The sequence below is a fragment of the Mizuhopecten yessoensis genome, unplaced genomic scaffold, assembly GCF_002113885.1.
Source record: "Mizuhopecten yessoensis strain PY_sf001 unplaced genomic scaffold, ASM211388v2 scaffold2049, whole genome shotgun sequence".
Lineage (NCBI taxonomy): Eukaryota > Metazoa > Mollusca > Bivalvia > Pectinida > Pectinidae > Mizuhopecten > Mizuhopecten yessoensis.
The window spans coordinates 246,652-264,893 of NW_018404352.1; the positions used below are offsets into that span (position 1 = coordinate 246,652).

Below are 18,242 nucleotides of genomic sequence, written 5' to 3' on the forward strand. Positions count from 1 at the left end.
AAACAGATTGGCATTACAACACATCATACATAATTGATACCTACCAACCTTCGAGCTTGTATTTTATGTATGAGGCGGAGACACTGAGAGGCCTAGTGGACAATGCTTTCCAAAGTTCTCGTGCAGGTGTCCAAGGTCCATGGTGTTACCACTAATTTAATGTCTGGTGGATGTACAAGATATCATTCAGAAAATAAAAGTAAATACAATTTATGATATGGTGCCAGTGTTTAGTAACGAAATAGAAAGATGGTATATCCTGTAATAACAGGATATAACTTATATTGTCAAGCATGTTCTAGCTAGGTTAATAGAGAGGTAGTCTGTTAGTTGTAAGCTGTGAAAAAACATATTGTTAAATTTTCTTAAACAGTTATCTTTTATTAACACATGAATTTATGTGAAAAAATTAAACGATTTAAAAATTATTTCTGTGTAACAAAATTAGAGGCTTATCAATGAAAATAATAATAATAATCATTAAAATTCCGAAAGTAGATACTATACAATTTAGGGAAACATTGAATGATTTCGTTCAATTTTTCATAAGTGGGTTACAGGATTTCTACACTAACCTCTAATAAGGGGTCTGTACTACCTCCTGTCCGGTCATTCGGTTTAATTAGGTAAGGCAACAATGAAAAATGACCAAGAACAATATACATTTGACGTAACGTATACTACGGTACCATAGCTCCGTAATATATATCACAGAGAAGCCAACATAATTGCGGGTTGACCTTCGTGTAAAAATGTTCGGTATGGTCAAATTGAAACAATAACGGGATCTATTATTAACCTCTATCTATTGTCGATCGACGACATTACTGTGTTGATACACATAAAGACGTTAGTTTCAAGTCAGCATTCTTTCGGCTTGCTAATCAAACGGCAGCACAGATTTGGCCTTTGTTTGGAGGTGCTATCAAACGCACTGAGGACCCCTATACACGTCAAATATTGTACAGCTTTACGATGTAAAGGGAAAATCCTAGACGCTCTTAAAATGTTACATATGATATATTTATTTTTCATTGGTCATATAGTTTTGAACATAAAAAATGTTTTTAATTTAATTTTTTTCTAAAAACTGAGCAGAAAAACAATAAATGTCGTCTATGTTGTCTGTATCAATCTAACCAGTCAGTGTGTAATTATGAGGGTGAATTCCTGTATTGGTCCAACTCAAGATCCAGATGCTCACGTGACTTATATTTAAATCTATATATCTACATATATAAGGGTAAATTACTTTACACTGTAAGCCAGATAAGACATAACCAAAGCCTCGTGGTGCATTGCCCTGCCGAAGATGTGATCACTGAGTATACATTTACGGAGGCCCTGCGAAGGATTTATGTAACCTATACCGTCAAAACTAACTTCAGTTTATAGGCATTGTTTTGTACGTTTAATTAACAACGGTTATGAAGACAAAAAATATCATCGAAACATATTTTTTATTTTACAAATGCAAAACATATATGTATTGACTATGCTTACCATGTTTTATGATTTCTATGGTAGTTTGAATTTACAGATGGCAATTTTTAATCTAGACAATACAACCAAATATCACTCAGGGTGATTTTCGTTTTCGTTGTAATGGAAATATATATATGGTTTATAGATATATCATTAATCACTGAAAGTCACGATTAATCATTTATCATATTTCATTCCATATGCAAAGTGATGGTTTCTTAAGCGTTAGCCAAGCGTTACCTAACTTTACAATGTTCCGTAATATTCAATTAATGATAAACCATTTACACATCTTAGCGAACACAATGGCTGCTTTCTTTATTCCGAATCAATATAAAACGCTTTAAAGTCTGTTTATAATCATTTAAGCTGCTAGGGATATTTTGACGTTTAACCTATAACAGACCTTTGTCTATGTTGTTTACCCTCCAAAGTACATTTTGTAAACGGTATTATGATCTTGTTCATATTACTCAGACGACGCTTCATACGATATCCATACATTTAGTAAAGTAATCATAGCTAAACGATTATTTAATGGTAGCATTCCAATGACACCGCGTAGTCTGTTTGTATTAATAACAGCTAGTATAATGAGTTCCATATAATACACTTAGGAAAGCCTGAATTGGAAACTAGAAAGGTATTCTTTAGGGGTTCCTGTCTTTGGAAGTGCACCGAAAAGGCTGTTAACTTTAGTATGAAATCAAATCGGCATCACATATCGATAACGATGACATATTTATGTGTTAGGACCGTAATCAATCAATTTAAATATATATTATACGTTTATGATGGTACATTCGTGTTAATCTATTGCAGCGAACCTACATTAACAGCGATTCAACCTCTCACTCATAAAATCTTACTGTCTACACAAAGAAACGAGCCCGCGGTTTGAATAATTTATTCATTTTCTTTAACTCATAAATCCTATCAATATCATATTTATTATTTTGGGACTTTAAATGGTAATGGATGAGCACACTTTCGGATCAAGATTACTCAATTATAATGAGAATTTAGTGGTGTTGGATTTGAATAGGGTACGTGTACCCCTTAACCTGGCCCCGTGGAATACTATTAAAGATGAGGTAGGATAGGAAGGCGTGCATTGAAGCCACTGGTCTATTGTTACTTATTGCCAAGTTTAGCTATACAAAATATCAGTTCAATGTCGTCGTGCGTATATTGTATACCACCATAGAATACACACTGAACAGTGTTAAAGGGTATTCGTGTTAAGCAGGCCACAACTCGGACAGACGTCTTTTTTCCTTAGTGTCAAACAACGAGATATTCAAGGATGTTGATTGTTCCGGATTTTCGTGGATGTTTATACAGAATATGTAAACGTAGTTTTATAGACATTTAAACCTTAGTCTTAATGGAAACATTTTAAATATTAACCGTACAAGGTGCGAGTTCTGTACTGATCCTATGAAGTGCAAACATCGGGAAGTTGTATGGATGTAATGTTCGCCTTGTTGTTTCCAAAACCAAATGCAAGATGTTTAAGTTAGTAATTTACCTCGGATGTGCTGTGTTTACATATAACCATAATTGAACCACTGTGTACGTAAAGACTATTTTCTGATTGGATAATGATGGCTGTGCATTAGGGAGAGAAAATGACACAGTCACACTTTTGGGAATGTAACGTTATTGTTACAAACATCCTCTAGAAATATGTTCGTTTAATATAAAAGAACAATATGCAACGTCCAAATTCAAAATTTCCTGTGACTAAACAGGATTTCGCCCAGCAGATCGCCACTGGTCAAGGTCGGGCCCTACAGCTCCAGCCACTAGGTAAACCAAGAGATAAACGTAAAAAGAGTAAAGCAAAGCGTATTCAGGAACATGACGAGGAGGAGGAAGAGGAACAGAAGGAAAATGCGGAGGTTGAAGTAAGCTAGCTGGCATGTTCGTTGACTTATCGATAACTTACTGTTTTATTGGACTTTCAGTACACCTGTGCTATAACGCAATGTTGTTTGATTTTAACCAAGCTGTGTGCAACTCACATTATATATGCTAAAACGTAGAGTATTTTAAATACTAATAAAAATAGTAAATTTCACTAAAGTGGGTCAACATATAAACACAGTTGTTGATACAGTATATGATGTTAGATTTAAGTTAAGTTTCCTATAGATCGTCCTATAGTTTACTTCTGATAAATTAAACAGCATTTGAATATAAATACTGACTGCTGAACTGGTCATATCGTGACTTATTATGATATTATGTTGTTTCAAGGTTATATGGTAGACACCAAATAGGGATTCGTGAATATTTTATGAATATAATAAAAGTATTTTTGGGATTTAATTTAGACATAAAATGTGGTTATATGTTGATCATACATATAAAACTAGTGTTTAGACTGAACGTAGTGTTTATGGGACAAACAATATATTTCATAATATTCTATTTAAACACAGAAAAATGTGTGGATACAGTATATTACACATCAAAATAGTGTTTGTGGGTTTTAAAATGCAATGAAAGTGTTGATGGGATATATTACCCATTAACATACTGTGTTTTGGATATACAATGTATTATATATATAAGGTTAGTGTTGATAGGATATATAGCACATTGAAATAGTGTTTGTGGGATATAAATGTTTTAGGGGTATCATATTTATGATAATGGGATATAATACAGACGAAAATAGAGTTTTGGGATGTCATTAATATACATATAACACTATTGTTTATTGGCTTTATTATGGACTATAATAACATATACATAAAACAATTGTTTGTGTATTGGATATATCATAGACATACATATGTTAAAGGGTAATACTTAAGACATGAAACATAACGGTTATGAGATATATCATAAGCATTAAAAAGAAACAATGGGATATATTATAAACATAAAATGGTGTTTTGGAGATATGCTAAATAGAAATCATCTATGAACTTCAGTATTAATCGACAGATGCATTGTATAATAATAACATGGAAGGATGGTCATTTCCGTGTTATATTGGAAACAATTTATAAACAAAATACAAAATTTACGTAAATATAGAAGAAACATTGACATTTAAGTGCATAATATGAATGTTTCACGTTGAGTGTTATTCAGAAATAAGGTGTGAACCCAACGTTATTGTGTATACATATAGCTTTGAATGTGTTAATTTGTTTGTATAATCGATTAACAATCACTGCATTCCAGTATTTCATCGCAAACAATGCTCATACACCGTGGTCTTTGTGTCGCCAAGTTTGTGATCAGTTAAGAACATCCGTGGAGGTCGTCAATACCAATATTGTCATATGATTATACACGCTCTTTTTTTTTTATCTTTTGTTGACATAAATTGTTCCAAAACGATTCGAACAGCAACAAATTGATGACAGCAATAGAATGAATCATCAGATGTTCAGAACCCACAATCTACATTTATAATGTAACGCGATCTTTGCCTTTTTTACTTCACTCCTGAATCGAATATCTACGGAAAAAAGTTCTTGTTTGATTGTTGCTATTCGAAAGACACGTGATTCCTCGTTTTATCAGCAAAATTTAATGTTCTTTTTGTCACCACTTCTAACTATAAAAAATCGAATGGTATAGATTGAAGAGGTTTACACCATGTTTTATTTTCAAAAAGTTTGATAATTAATTTCTAATTAATTAATCAACTTTATTTTAATTTAATAACTGAGCGACTAATAGTTGATTGTTTATTTACTTTATCAAATTGATAAGCCTTTCGAAGCAAATTGCAGTAACATCGTCAGTCGTTTGTCTGATTTTGCGCGATATTCCTCCAAAGCGACGAATGATGAAACACACTTCTTGCACATCTATTTTGTGGTGATATATGCTTCCATACAGTTTTCCCTATTGTGTTATACATTTTGTTGGTCGATTTGAATACGAACTACATATTCCTAATACAGTTTTCTGCCGATTCAGATAAAGGAATATTTCTCATAGATTGGAGTGTAGGAGACACAGCTACTGTGATATGCATATATCGAATTGTATGTTGGTGAAGTGTTTTCATTCATTCTACTTATGTTTTTTATATGTCGACAAGTAATGTAGAATTTGATCCATATAATGGTTTATCCAGAGTAACATTTGGTTTCATTTTATTCACAATTGTCCTAAATCAATACGGTCTTATTTGTTTTAGCCTCTATGGAGTCGTCATGCTTAGTGTGTCATGCTCCGTGAACATTTCATGGAAATATTTCTAATATTTGGAGGAGGACGTTTGCTATATCTTTAGACAACGAAAATTTATAGTCAATATTTTTTAAAAGTTTTTTTTTTTTTTGCGGACTTAAATATCAGCGTTTTACCTAGAATTAACAGGTTAGCGCAAAGAGGAACTAACGATATCGCTAGAATGTATACTGCGTGAATTTGTACGCTTAGAGAATTTAACGGAAATTAGTTAATAGCAAAAAATAATTTTGTATTGATTGACTATGGCATTTATGTTGATTTGATGTGGTTTGACATGTCTAGAACATTGGACTAATTAGTATTTTATAGAAGTCACTACTACACTGTAATTAGCTAATCGATAGGTCTTTACTACCCACTAATCCGACATATCAACTGTAGACATGTGTTCAATACGGTTTATATTGAGGAGATCCTTTGATATCTCTGTAACCATCGGTTTATTAGTAATGCTATCGTTGTCTAGAAGGCCAGCTAATGGTGAAGACAGAGAAATCCTTTGATTCTAACCATGGTTATCCATGTGTGCTTCTCCGATTCCATATATACCCAACACCTATACGTAGTGCTGGGCACCTTTTGATTAGGTGTCCATTGCTCATTGCTAATCATAGTTCTATATAACTGATGTGTAATGGTACGTACCATTGAATCGTTTGGTATCTTATATTAGGTTTTTAATGGTATTTGGTACTTAATACATATCAGTATATAATACAAAATTACGTCGCTGAAACGTGAACTAATATGTGTGAAAATATATTAATAAACCCTATGCACAAGCTATTTGATAATTTGAAGAGATGTATATGTAATATATTTTGTACCTAAAGTAAGATCATCATTTTAGTCATTTCGTATATATGGCATTATTGTTCTAATAATTTAAATATAACTTGCTAATCATAATATAGATGTCACATTGTTGCACTTACGTCCATTACTTTGTTCTTGATAATATATTTCAAAATGATCTAAACTTATATATAAAAAAAAACAATCAATTACGAAAAAATCAATGTATACGAAATTGTTTTTGCATTAAATATATTAGAATAAATCAGATAATCAATATCTGCATACTGATTTGTCCAGTGTGAAATGTGGATATACATTCAAAATGAAATCGATTCAAGATGTTAAATGCTAAGAACGTCATCATACAAGCATTGAGGTATTTCCTAAGAATGTTCCTAAGAATAAGAAGAGACATACAATGTACCAGTACCTCATTGTCTTTTATATTCTGATTCAGGTGTGTCACACTTGTAAGGTGTTCCTGTTTACTTATTGCATGGTTAATTTGTCGTGTTACACAGCTTACTGACTTTGATTTATCGTGATTTTCATTCCAGCAAATATTTTGCACGAGTTAGAAATCCCCTCATGTATTCAGATCGTAAATATAACTGACAATGTACGAGAAGAATAGGGGTAAGCAACCTTAATTTTCTGTACAATTTACAAAGCAAAGCGTAATGGTATAGGTGTGAACTTTGATTTATTTCCAATCAGCACACTTCTGAATCGAATAGGGGAAATAGCATAGGATAATTTCACAAAACAAGTTCTTTAGTTATCTACATGACGAATAATACAAATATTATTGCAAAATTATGTTTTTCTCCTTAGCCACTGATCACAGACAGAAGAAAGAAAAGCAAAAAAGCCATGAAAGAAGTAAGTGTATATTCGGGGGTTTTTTTTGTTCTTACATACGTGCAAGTGGAGTGTGTTCACATTGTACTATCTTATTACGAGTTGTGTTGTCATTGGTGTCCTTACCACAGTTTCCCCGTGAGCGATCCCATATCAGGGCAGTGGGGGTCAATTTTCGTCCCATCATTTCACCGTAGGTAGATACATGTATTTGAACATAACTTCAGAAAATGTTAATAAATATCAACACATAACGAATATCTCGATGTTCAATTACGGATAACCTGACAGAATGACTCACTTTCCACTCATAAACTTCATTTTTACAGTTACTTATAATTATTGTGGGTGCTATTTCAGATTGTTGCCATCTTGAACCCGGATAAACATTTTAATTGCTTAAAGTAAAATATTTGTATTGATAGAAACCCCTACCTGTAAAGTTACAGTGGTTTGTTAGTTTGCGTTTTCATTTCGAAAGCCGGTAAATTATTTTTGAACAGGAGATATAAAAAAGGGAAACTTTCATGATTTCATCATTCAGTGACAAAAAATAAACAACACCGGAAGTCTACAATAAATAGTCATATGGTGCCAAAATGTTTCCTTCACTGATTACAATTATAAACGATTGCCTAGGTATAAACTAATTTCTCATAAACTTTCATCCCGCCTTTCTCAACTAATATTTTCTGGTTCCGCCACTGTTATACTTTGTTGATAGTAAATAATAACTTAACTTAATGATGGTTATGTCACTTCTGCCAACATTTGGTATCCGAATTTTGAATTTCCTGCAAGAACTCAACATAAAATTGACGGACACAGCTGAATTTAACATATCTGATGTTCCACCGTGGACCATTCAAACCCCTGAATTTAACTTTACATTACATGAGCGAGGGAAATCAAGTGTTATGCCCGAAGAACACAAATCCTCCTTTCGGGAATGCATTTCAAATTACCCTTCTCATACACAACTTTACACCGATGGCTCCAAAGAAGGTGAGAAAGTGGCAGCAGCCTGCTGTACTGGCAATACTTGCACTTCAGTCCGACTACCAAATGGCGCCTCCATCTTTTCTGCTGAAGCATGCGCCATTAGTTTGGCCCTTGACCATATCGATGAACACCGCATTAAAAAGGCAATTATTTGTTCAGACTCTCTATCTGTCCTACAGAGTTTACAGTTACGAGATCCTAAAAACACAATCGTACAAAACCTTTCTCTTCGAATATCTCGTGTATTAAAAAAGTCTGAATTAACTTTACTATGGAGTCCGAGCCATGTCGGAATAAAAGGCAACGAATTTGCTGACAGGGAAGCAAAAAATGCATTGAATCTCGAACAAACAAATATCAAACTACCATACACAGATTTTAAACCTACTATTCGTACAGCCATTCAAAATGAATGGCAGAAACGCTGGTCTCTGGAGACCATCAACAAACTTTTTAAGATACAACCGAAACTTAAAACATCTATTCCCAGTCGGAAAGATCGTAGAGAGGAAGTTGTCCTCGCTCGGCTCCGCACTGGGCACACATATCCTACTCATTCGTACCTTTTAAAACGAGAAGATATACCTTCATGCCACGCATGTGACACTCCATTTACAGTGGAGCATTTTTTAATAGAATGTTCCGATTTTAAACACATTCGTGATAACTACTTCCGAGTCCCGGATATGAAAACACTTTTCAGTTCCGTGGATTCGAAGGCATTATTTAACTATTTGAAAGATATCGGTCTATTTTATAGACTCTGATGTCTTTTAGCCAACCTTATCATTTTTGACGTTATATATATACCGCATATTCCATATAATCTATTCGTTATCTCTTTTATTATTTTAACCCCCTTTTATTATTATTTTTATTATCTACACATACAATGCGAATACTTTTAAAAATGAACCATTTTTATCTGATTTTATCTTCGCGATTCACATGTTTGTTAAAATAAGATAAATAAATAAATAAATCACCATGACCCTAAATGACCACAGCCGTCGATGGGCCGTTAAACATAAACAAACAAACAAACAAAAAATGTCATTGAAATAGTTAGCCTGCTTCAAATATTACTAAAATAGGACCGCATGCATGACAAATTCTGTTTAATGAGTCTGTCACTAAATATAGCACCACTAATGTACAAATTTGTCATTTTTTTACACCAATGGTATGTGTCTTTTTAAAATTAACACACAATTACATGTTCTGATGATATATAATGTAATCAATTACCATTGAGTATTTAGAATATGTACGGACCCAGATGGGATAGTCCATGGAAACGACATATAACCTGTTAAGTTAGTCGTGACCACAGTAACAAACTAAATATTACCCACGGTGGTGTAACATCATTCACGTTTGTACATGAGGATCGGTAGTGTCAGTTGCTGTGCTAATATTTTGAGCATATATATATATATATCCCCTTCACTCCTGACAAGGCATCGAATGTCAATATTTGTCTCTTTTCTATTATACCTTCAAAAAGTGGACCAAGGTTACCACAAGATTAACATTAAAGTAGTTTAAAGGTTCTGAATTACTTTTCTTCATATATGTAAGATAAAGCATGGTTAGTTTATTATATAGTGTACTTTATGTAATCACAGTGATGTTTCGTCACAACAGTAAAACTTAATATTTATAGTACACAAAAAAATAATCCAAAATGAAAAAATAAGATTACAATGTTTTTTTAATTGGTAGGAAAATTAGTTAGTCAATAGAAGTCTTTCATAAGATCCCGAAGCAAAGATTGTCCCTTAAAATTAGCTACTGAGGTGAAGGTTAGGTCGAACCACACACTCGCGACTAACCTAATTAGAGTTAGTAGAAATCATGTTTAGTGTCCCATGTTAACCAAATACAGGTATTACTATGCGCGAGAAGGAAACGGATAATATTCTATTATTAACCATCTGCTAACATTGGGATGTGTACACATGAGGACCACAACTAACTCGGTTGTAGAAACTGTGAATACATATTACCAACTCCCAACGGTACGACACTGTAATGGCATATTTGCTCTCGTAATAAATCGTAAACACTAATGTTCTAATGTTATACTTGAGAATTATTTAAAATATTTTTGTCTTTATATAATTATTTCGATCTCTAACAAGTATTTTTTTAGTTATTAATTATGATTAAAAAATCCTTTAAAGGATTTCTGTTAACTTGTCCTTGCTTGGTGTTAATATACTTTGAACAACCGGGCTGAATAATCTTGTCTGGTTTAGGACATGATTGCAATTGAGGCTCAGTGATTAACACAGAAATGTGCTACATAATTATAACATGTTGATGAGTTCAATACGAGGTTTGATCAACCTGTGTTTTACTGTTTTAACTAAAAATGCAGACCGTGGTCAATATTGCTAACGTATAATAACGTATCTACCACAAATCAACCTGATACAATTGTTCTATTACTGTAAGTTCGTAAATAAATTCCATCATAATTTGTATATAACCTGTTAGGTTCTTTTCAAACCGTTCATAAAATGATGTAATAAGCTAACATTTAATTTTAACAGCGAAGTGAAAAACGTTTAATATGTGATAACATAGATTGCCGATGATAACCCATTAAAAAGCAATACTATTAAACAGTCATTTACATAGTGTGGATTGGTGTATAGTTATGTATACAATGGAGACCCGGGTATCATGATATCCCTTAAAGTGATGAATTTGCACGTTCCGTACCATCACTTTCTATATTGAAACCCGACGTTATGATACAGTTTGTTCAGTGAACGGAGATACTTAAGTAGAAATCCTACCTCTATCTAAAAGTATAGACTACTCGACCCAAACACTTGGTGGGACATCTGGCCCTACCACGAGTCCACAAACCTGCAATTAATTTTTTTACAATAAGACCCCACCATAAACTACTACATGGAGTCCAAATATTGACGATGTCCTGTCCACTCACTTGACTGACGTGTGTCGCTGACTACTTTATAACGGTCGTATATATACTGACCGGAACCTGAACTTGACCAGGACTGTTAACTGTCCACTTAAAGTGATTTGGCGACAACCTGCTAACAGCTATTATCGCTTTGATATGCGTATTTTTACGTATGTTTGGACAGTACATTAAACAATTGAAAGGGTGTCTGTTAAAAGGTACATTCAGACTTCACATAAGCTGTAAATTTCGGTAAATGACCTCAATAATAACTGAAACACTGATAACATATGCACTTATTTTTGCACCAGTTTATCTGTTTTGGGGGTTTGTACTGCCTTCCCTTTTGTTTCGGTGTCTTCTCGATTCCCGTTGTGATTGATCTTGATCTCCGTTTGATTTGTAATGTATGTTGACACTTTAATGTAAGTAAATTAAACATCGCATAGAGACATGGTGAAAAAAATAGTTCAATGGTTAGGCCAGTGAAACTTCACTTTAACTCCTAAACAGGCATTTGGAAAAAAATGACGAATGTAATTTGCAGTTTATGTTATCCAAAGAATTTCTTTGAATTTTCCTAATTGTTTGATTCCGTATGGGATAATTCAGCAAGTACCATTTAAAGCTGTGGATCGCCTACGTTGATATTCATTTACACGTTTACAATAAGGCAAACATAAGAACGCTCTAGCTTGAAACCAATCAGGTCTGACCTTGTATGGATTTAGAAAATTGAGGCACGTTGTTAAAGTTGTTTTTAAAATTGATTCATTTCAAAGCGAGTGTGGGCGACACTGGGAAGGTATAAAAAAGGAAATATGGTAGAATTGGTCTGAACGAGTAGTTGGTTCATTGAGAAGGTTGTCAATGCGCGAAGAATCATTGACATAGGTAGGTAAGATACTACTGATAATACATGACCCCGTTGTCTGATAGAGTGTTCACAAGAACTGTTGATACGTGTAGACGTAATCTTACCTCTGGCCATTAAGCGTTCACTCTTAAAAACAGAACTTAAAGAGGAATAGACAGAACTAGATGAATATATCGCCAGTTGAGATATTGATTTCTGGAGACATGTAATTAGGACGTACATTGCCATAAGTAAAACTGCTCATATTTTTACCTCTAGTGTACATCTTCTCAACTAAAATAAAGGTCAGAATCGGTTTTATAAACTTTCCATTCAAATATACATTCTTTGCCTAATTTCATAGGCATGCTACCCTTACATGTAATACTAAAAGGGGATCTCACATTGAGCTATTGACCTATCTGTTATTTTACCCAGATTCTTCCTTGCCCTTCTTTTCAAAATGCAAACATATTACTTTTCCCTTGATGTGCCCCTCTTTGGCCCGAGAGTTGGGACAACAGCGGCAAGGAGGTGGCCAATTTCACCTGACGCTTGTGTCGGTAGGGTATCAAAGATTCCATTATATACGACATATTTGTTGTTCAGTTCGAACCATTTACATGTCTTTTTTTTTTACCTGAAATGTGATCTATCACGACCTCTGTATGTACACATTGTTCATACCTTCCTATGTTTTAACAAGGGAAATGTTATACGTTTTTAATAAACCACATAGCTGTGATATTATTTATAGGTTGAAAGCATTCCTCAGAGGCGTACTCACAAATACAAATCTTTATTTTTGTTTGTGGCATTTTCAATAGCGAAAAATCCTACTAAGGATATAAGCTACCTTACTTTAACACAAACCTCCCCTTCCCAAAGAGTTTCACAAACACAACTAAACATGACAAATATGAACGGTACCCAAGAAAGCATGAAATAATTGTTTTTAAGCAATTCTAAGTTATTCAAAAAATCTAAAACAAAAAAAAATGAAATAAATTTATGAAATAAAAAAACTCTTACACAAATCGCTTGTTTAAGGTAGCATATATGTGATATTTAAGATATATGCTACCTTACTTTAACACGAACTTCTCCTCCCGAAAGAGTTTCACACACACACTAGTGAACATGACAAATTTGAACGGTACCCAAGAAAGCATGAAATATTAAAAAAAATAAATAAAAAAAAATGAAATAAATATATGAAATAAAAAAATCGCATGTGTAAGGTAGCATATATCCTTACATAGTTATTTTTGTTCCTCATCCTGGAGAACTGTATATCATGGGTCAGCCAAACACTGCCTGGCGCTTTTACAGTTGATTTTGACACTTAAGCTCCCAGTGATTGTTGAAATACTGAGATTTATGTCCCTTATTTTATCCTTAAATATAATTTAGTATCCAGGACACCTGTGATAAGTGTAGAACGTGCGCTGGAGATCATTGAATAATATGTATTACTAACAAGTGACAGTGTAATATGAACAATACCGGGTTTTACCTGCCCTTAAAGCTTAGTGTATGGTTAAAACACTGTTACAATGTTATGCATGAATTGCTTTAATAAGAAAAACCTCCTTCTGTATTTCCAATCCTTAGAAAGGATTTCCCATAACCTAAATAAGTATGGAAAAAAATATATCCACATGGTCATATTATGGTTCTGTATTTAAGGAATAGTTTGCACTCGTCAATGATCTGAGTTCGTGGTAAATATCTGAAACTCCTATGTCACATCTGGTAACCGTCTCTTACTGTCTATGTATACAAGAGGCTCATTGACTGATCCTAATCTGAATAGTTAGGTCATTGGATTGATCAGGAATAGAACATAGGTAGGATATAATGTTTACCAGTTTAGGTTACTCTGAATAGGTAAATGAGTACAATGTAAGATGGTATATATATACTAGTACATATTTAACAAGTTAGCCTAAGTTACAAAGACTAACCGCTACAATCAAAAGGTAAACAACAACAAACGAAAAAGAACATTTTGTTGACATTAGAAACTATATTAATGTTGTTATTTATGTATTTTGACAACCTAAACTTGTCCACACTGTTGGAATTACTTCTTTGCCCCATATATATATTACATAGGAAGATATCAATTTTGATATAATTCTGTATATTTTATTTTAAAGATAAATATCACTGGTGCATTATGGCTAGTGCAGTTACATTTATTTTAGTGTTTTTTTCTTATTAGTCTTTTTTGTTAATCAGTAAACATAATGCATGGTATTTTCAATAGCAATTATCTTTAAGATAAGTATGCCTTAATTAAGACGCATCAGATCATATTTTAGATTTGTAATTCCTTATGTTGTCAGCTTATGTTCCTCCATCTTGGCCAATATATTAACCCTTTCACCACTGTAGACCATAATGGACTCATCCACATCAATGCATGGTAGAGTCTACTAAAGTTACACAGTGGAGAACGGGCTACACAAATCCATGCGTTACACTTTGAACTGTTGATATTGAAAAGTTGGTTCGCTCCAGCTGTTTGTGCCATCAACACAAGGGAAGTGGATTATTTCTGACGTGAATATATCGACAAAAGAATAATTAAGAATTTCTGGGAATATATATGAATCTAATCAGTGAACTAGTCACGGATTACAAAGAGTAGCTATTATTATTATCTGCCTTAGAAGCAACGAAGAAGATTTACCCCATAACTCGAGTGTAGTGGTGATGCGATCGATTGCCTCAAACCAATCGGATTAATGCTGGACATTGCGGCAGAAGTTAATCCATCTTATTTCTGAAAATCTCCCCATTGTAAAATAAATCCATCTTATGTCTGAAAATCCCTCCAAAGTAATGCTTCCCATTTAGTGTCTCTTTCTAAACCGCCAGGACGTTTCATCTGAGATTGCATATTTTGTGAGTTGCATTGTGGAGGAAAAGTCACAATACATACCCAGCACACACGCAGGCATACACACATAGGGAGATATGAGCCAGGTGCCATAGGTCTAGTAGTTGGTGCCTGATAAGGCAGCTCCTGCGAATTCCTCAAACACTGTATTGATAAATGTATCTATGTACTGTAAAGCGCTTTAAAGTGGCTTATGTAAGCTAGATAGGGTGGATTTTTTTCACAAATTGTAAAGTAAATAACATTGATTATTGTAAAGAAATGATGTCATTTAGCCTTCAGTTATTTCACCTGTTTTTAAATATCCACATGTTTTGTCATATCTACCAGTATATCGAAATTGACTTCTGAACGATTTTAATTGTTTCCTTTAAAAATGTATAAATGACACAAAATTATAGGGCATGCATATCCGCGTGGGAATTTCCAATGTCTATCTTCCTAGAGACAAGATGTTTGTATGTTTAGAGACTAATGTTTGTATGTTTAGAGACGTGATGTTATATGTTTATCCAGCAAAACATACTATTTATAGAAATAAGTAATCTAATTGACAGCACACGTCCTGTTTACTTGATGGTGACCAAGGCGATGATTTCATGATCGAAGATGTGTATCTAGACTACCACGTTCCACGGTCGAGATTTTAATGCTTGAAACTCTCTTTATTATTTCTTTTCTTTTGATTGATCTAATTAATTACTCATGATTCAACTTTAATGTAGACGTTCAGCATTCCAAATTCATTGTACAATGCTATAGTCAAAACTGTTACACGTCCCCATATATGTGTAATCAAATATTTTCTATGGCAGTAAGAAAGATATTCAATAATAGAAAACGATTACATCGTTAATACCGTGGGATAAAGAAACTTGATAGATTTGATGTACAATGACATACCCACTCGCAGTTAGAATATTCGAAATGTTTCCACTTAATATTTGTGTCTTGACAAAAGACAAGCTCAAATTGCCGCGGAAAGTTAGAAATTACATTGTACACTTTGTAATATTATTACTTACTATAAATTATATAATTAATATCGAGATAATACATATCCAGAAAAGAGTGCATATATAGTTTCATAATACCGGTATTATCAATCAAATATTTGTTACACAACATATCGAAATCGATTGCAAGTTGTTCGGATATATACACACGTGTCTGTGAACTTATTATAAATCGCCATTACCTACGTTAATTTTACACACATATAATATTACGTTAGTTTTAAATACCGCCTTCTGAATACATAATGCATAATTCCTTAGCGACGGATTTACATGCTAGTCGTATGTAAAGACATTTTGACACGAAGGAATTACGTGTAATTGAAACGGAGATAGGTTTGACTTTCGGCCTTTATTCACCGGTCCATGCTTGTGAAATATCTCAGTACACACATATGTCATACAAATTTAGATCGCGTGACCGTGCACATTGGGTGCCGCACAAGTTTTGTTCATATTCAAATATACATTTTCCTTTTACAGGAATGATCACAACACGGCTGTTGATATATGTCTTTAAGCTTTTGTGTACGGCTTACATTTAAAGCCGAATGGCAATCGAACAAAAGGTTCGATCTTATCCGCCTTATGAAGGGAGGCGACCTGCTTTGCGCTTAGTTAGTGATAATAACCTCTCGTACAGGTAGGCGCACGCGAGCCCAGGTACACATAAACAGTTCTTGGTGTACCTGTATATATGTGTTGATATAAAAATCGGTGCTGTTCGTCAAACATCGGAGGTAATAGAATACCACCGCAGTGTTACCGGGTGTATTACAGAGATATACCGTTATCGGACATGGCTACATTGAAAAGTGTTATCATTCGATGATAGAGGGAGATTTAAGCTACTGCCGCGGTGTGTCGTAGTGGTGTTTCCTCGCCTGGTGCCGTTCATCAGGCTGTGGTCAATAGGAAATAGAACATGGCTTCCTCGGAGTGAGCTTAGGAATGTATTTGTGTACAGGTAAGTTGTATATTGCTTAACAGGTGAAAGTAGACAAAGCTCTTATGTTATATTTTTCGATATATTCTTTTTAAAAAGATATAGATATTCTTCATAGACCATAATGGTACAAGTACAGTTAATTAGGTTTTTTTCTGTTAGCTGTTATACGGGTATTATATTTATGGGAGTATATATTTATATTGGTTAGGTCAAATTCACTTATCAATGTAACTAACATAAGGAATCTGTTTTGAATCAATTATCAATAGAAATACGATTCTTTAACAACATTCATGTTTCGGAGAAAGTTTCGCATGGAAAAATCTGTACTTCATAGATAGGTAGATGAAGTAGGTCAATGAAGTCTACAGGTAAACACTTTTTAACAGAACGATTTAAATAGTATTAGCCATGTTTTAAAATGGCTTAAATAATTCTACCCACTGGCTATATCATCGGATACTTATTAAAACCTTAGCATGAAGTACGGTGACTGGTCGCGATATACAGGTAAAGACACGGGTGTATATATACCTAGTCTCCGTTTATTGATATTATAAAGGGAATTCCGTGTCATTATGCCACTAGTATCTATAAACACACGCAAACGTTTTTGGTATTTCTGACAGTTTCTGTCGCCGGCAAACAAAATCGGATACCATATTGGTAAAATAGAACAAAGAAACTAGTTGAAGCAGAAAATTAATGACATGTATGGAACGAGGTATTACGCTTTTAGTGTTACCGTAAGGAATCACAACTGTTATGAATAATTCACTTCTAACGAGACCAGTTCCCACGCTTTATGGGTACCTATCTCCCATTCGTGTTGACTTTTGCCAGGTAGTCAGATGAAGGTGAAGGATGTTGTTTTGATGTACATGACGATGCTGATGATGTCGAACGTTTATTTGTAACGATGACGTGTGTGAAGATGAATAAGTTCTTCTATGACACTGATTTGATTGGTATGACGATGTTGATGAAAATGAACTTTTTTGTAACGAGGCGATGATGTGTGTGAAAATGAATACGTTCTTCTATGACACTGATTTGACTTGTATGACGATGTTGATGAAGATGAAGTTATGACCTGTATAAAGATGAATAGTTTCTTCTGTGACGATGATTTGACTTGCATGACGATGTTGATGAAGATGAATGCAGTCTGTTACAAATATATTTCACATAAGTGACGA

The 18,242-nt window shown here is 33.8% G+C and overlaps 1 protein-coding gene across 2 annotated transcripts in view; it reads left to right on the forward strand.

Moving 5' to 3' along the window:
* LOC110444617 (polyamine-modulated factor 1-binding protein 1-like) overlaps nucleotides 1–18,242 on the forward strand; it is a 49,848-nt gene that overhangs the window by 13,673 nt on the left and 17,933 nt on the right. The window contains exons 2-3 of one of the 2 annotated variants that reach the window (XM_021488985.1): nucleotides 3,240–3,395; nucleotides 7,345–7,392. In XM_021488985.1, the coding sequence (XP_021344660.1) occupies nucleotides 3,240–3,395; nucleotides 7,345–7,392 (204 nt within the window). The remainder of the gene's footprint in view (nucleotides 1–3,239; nucleotides 3,396–7,344; nucleotides 7,393–18,242) is intronic. The other variant, XM_021488993.1, reaches the window with a different exon arrangement.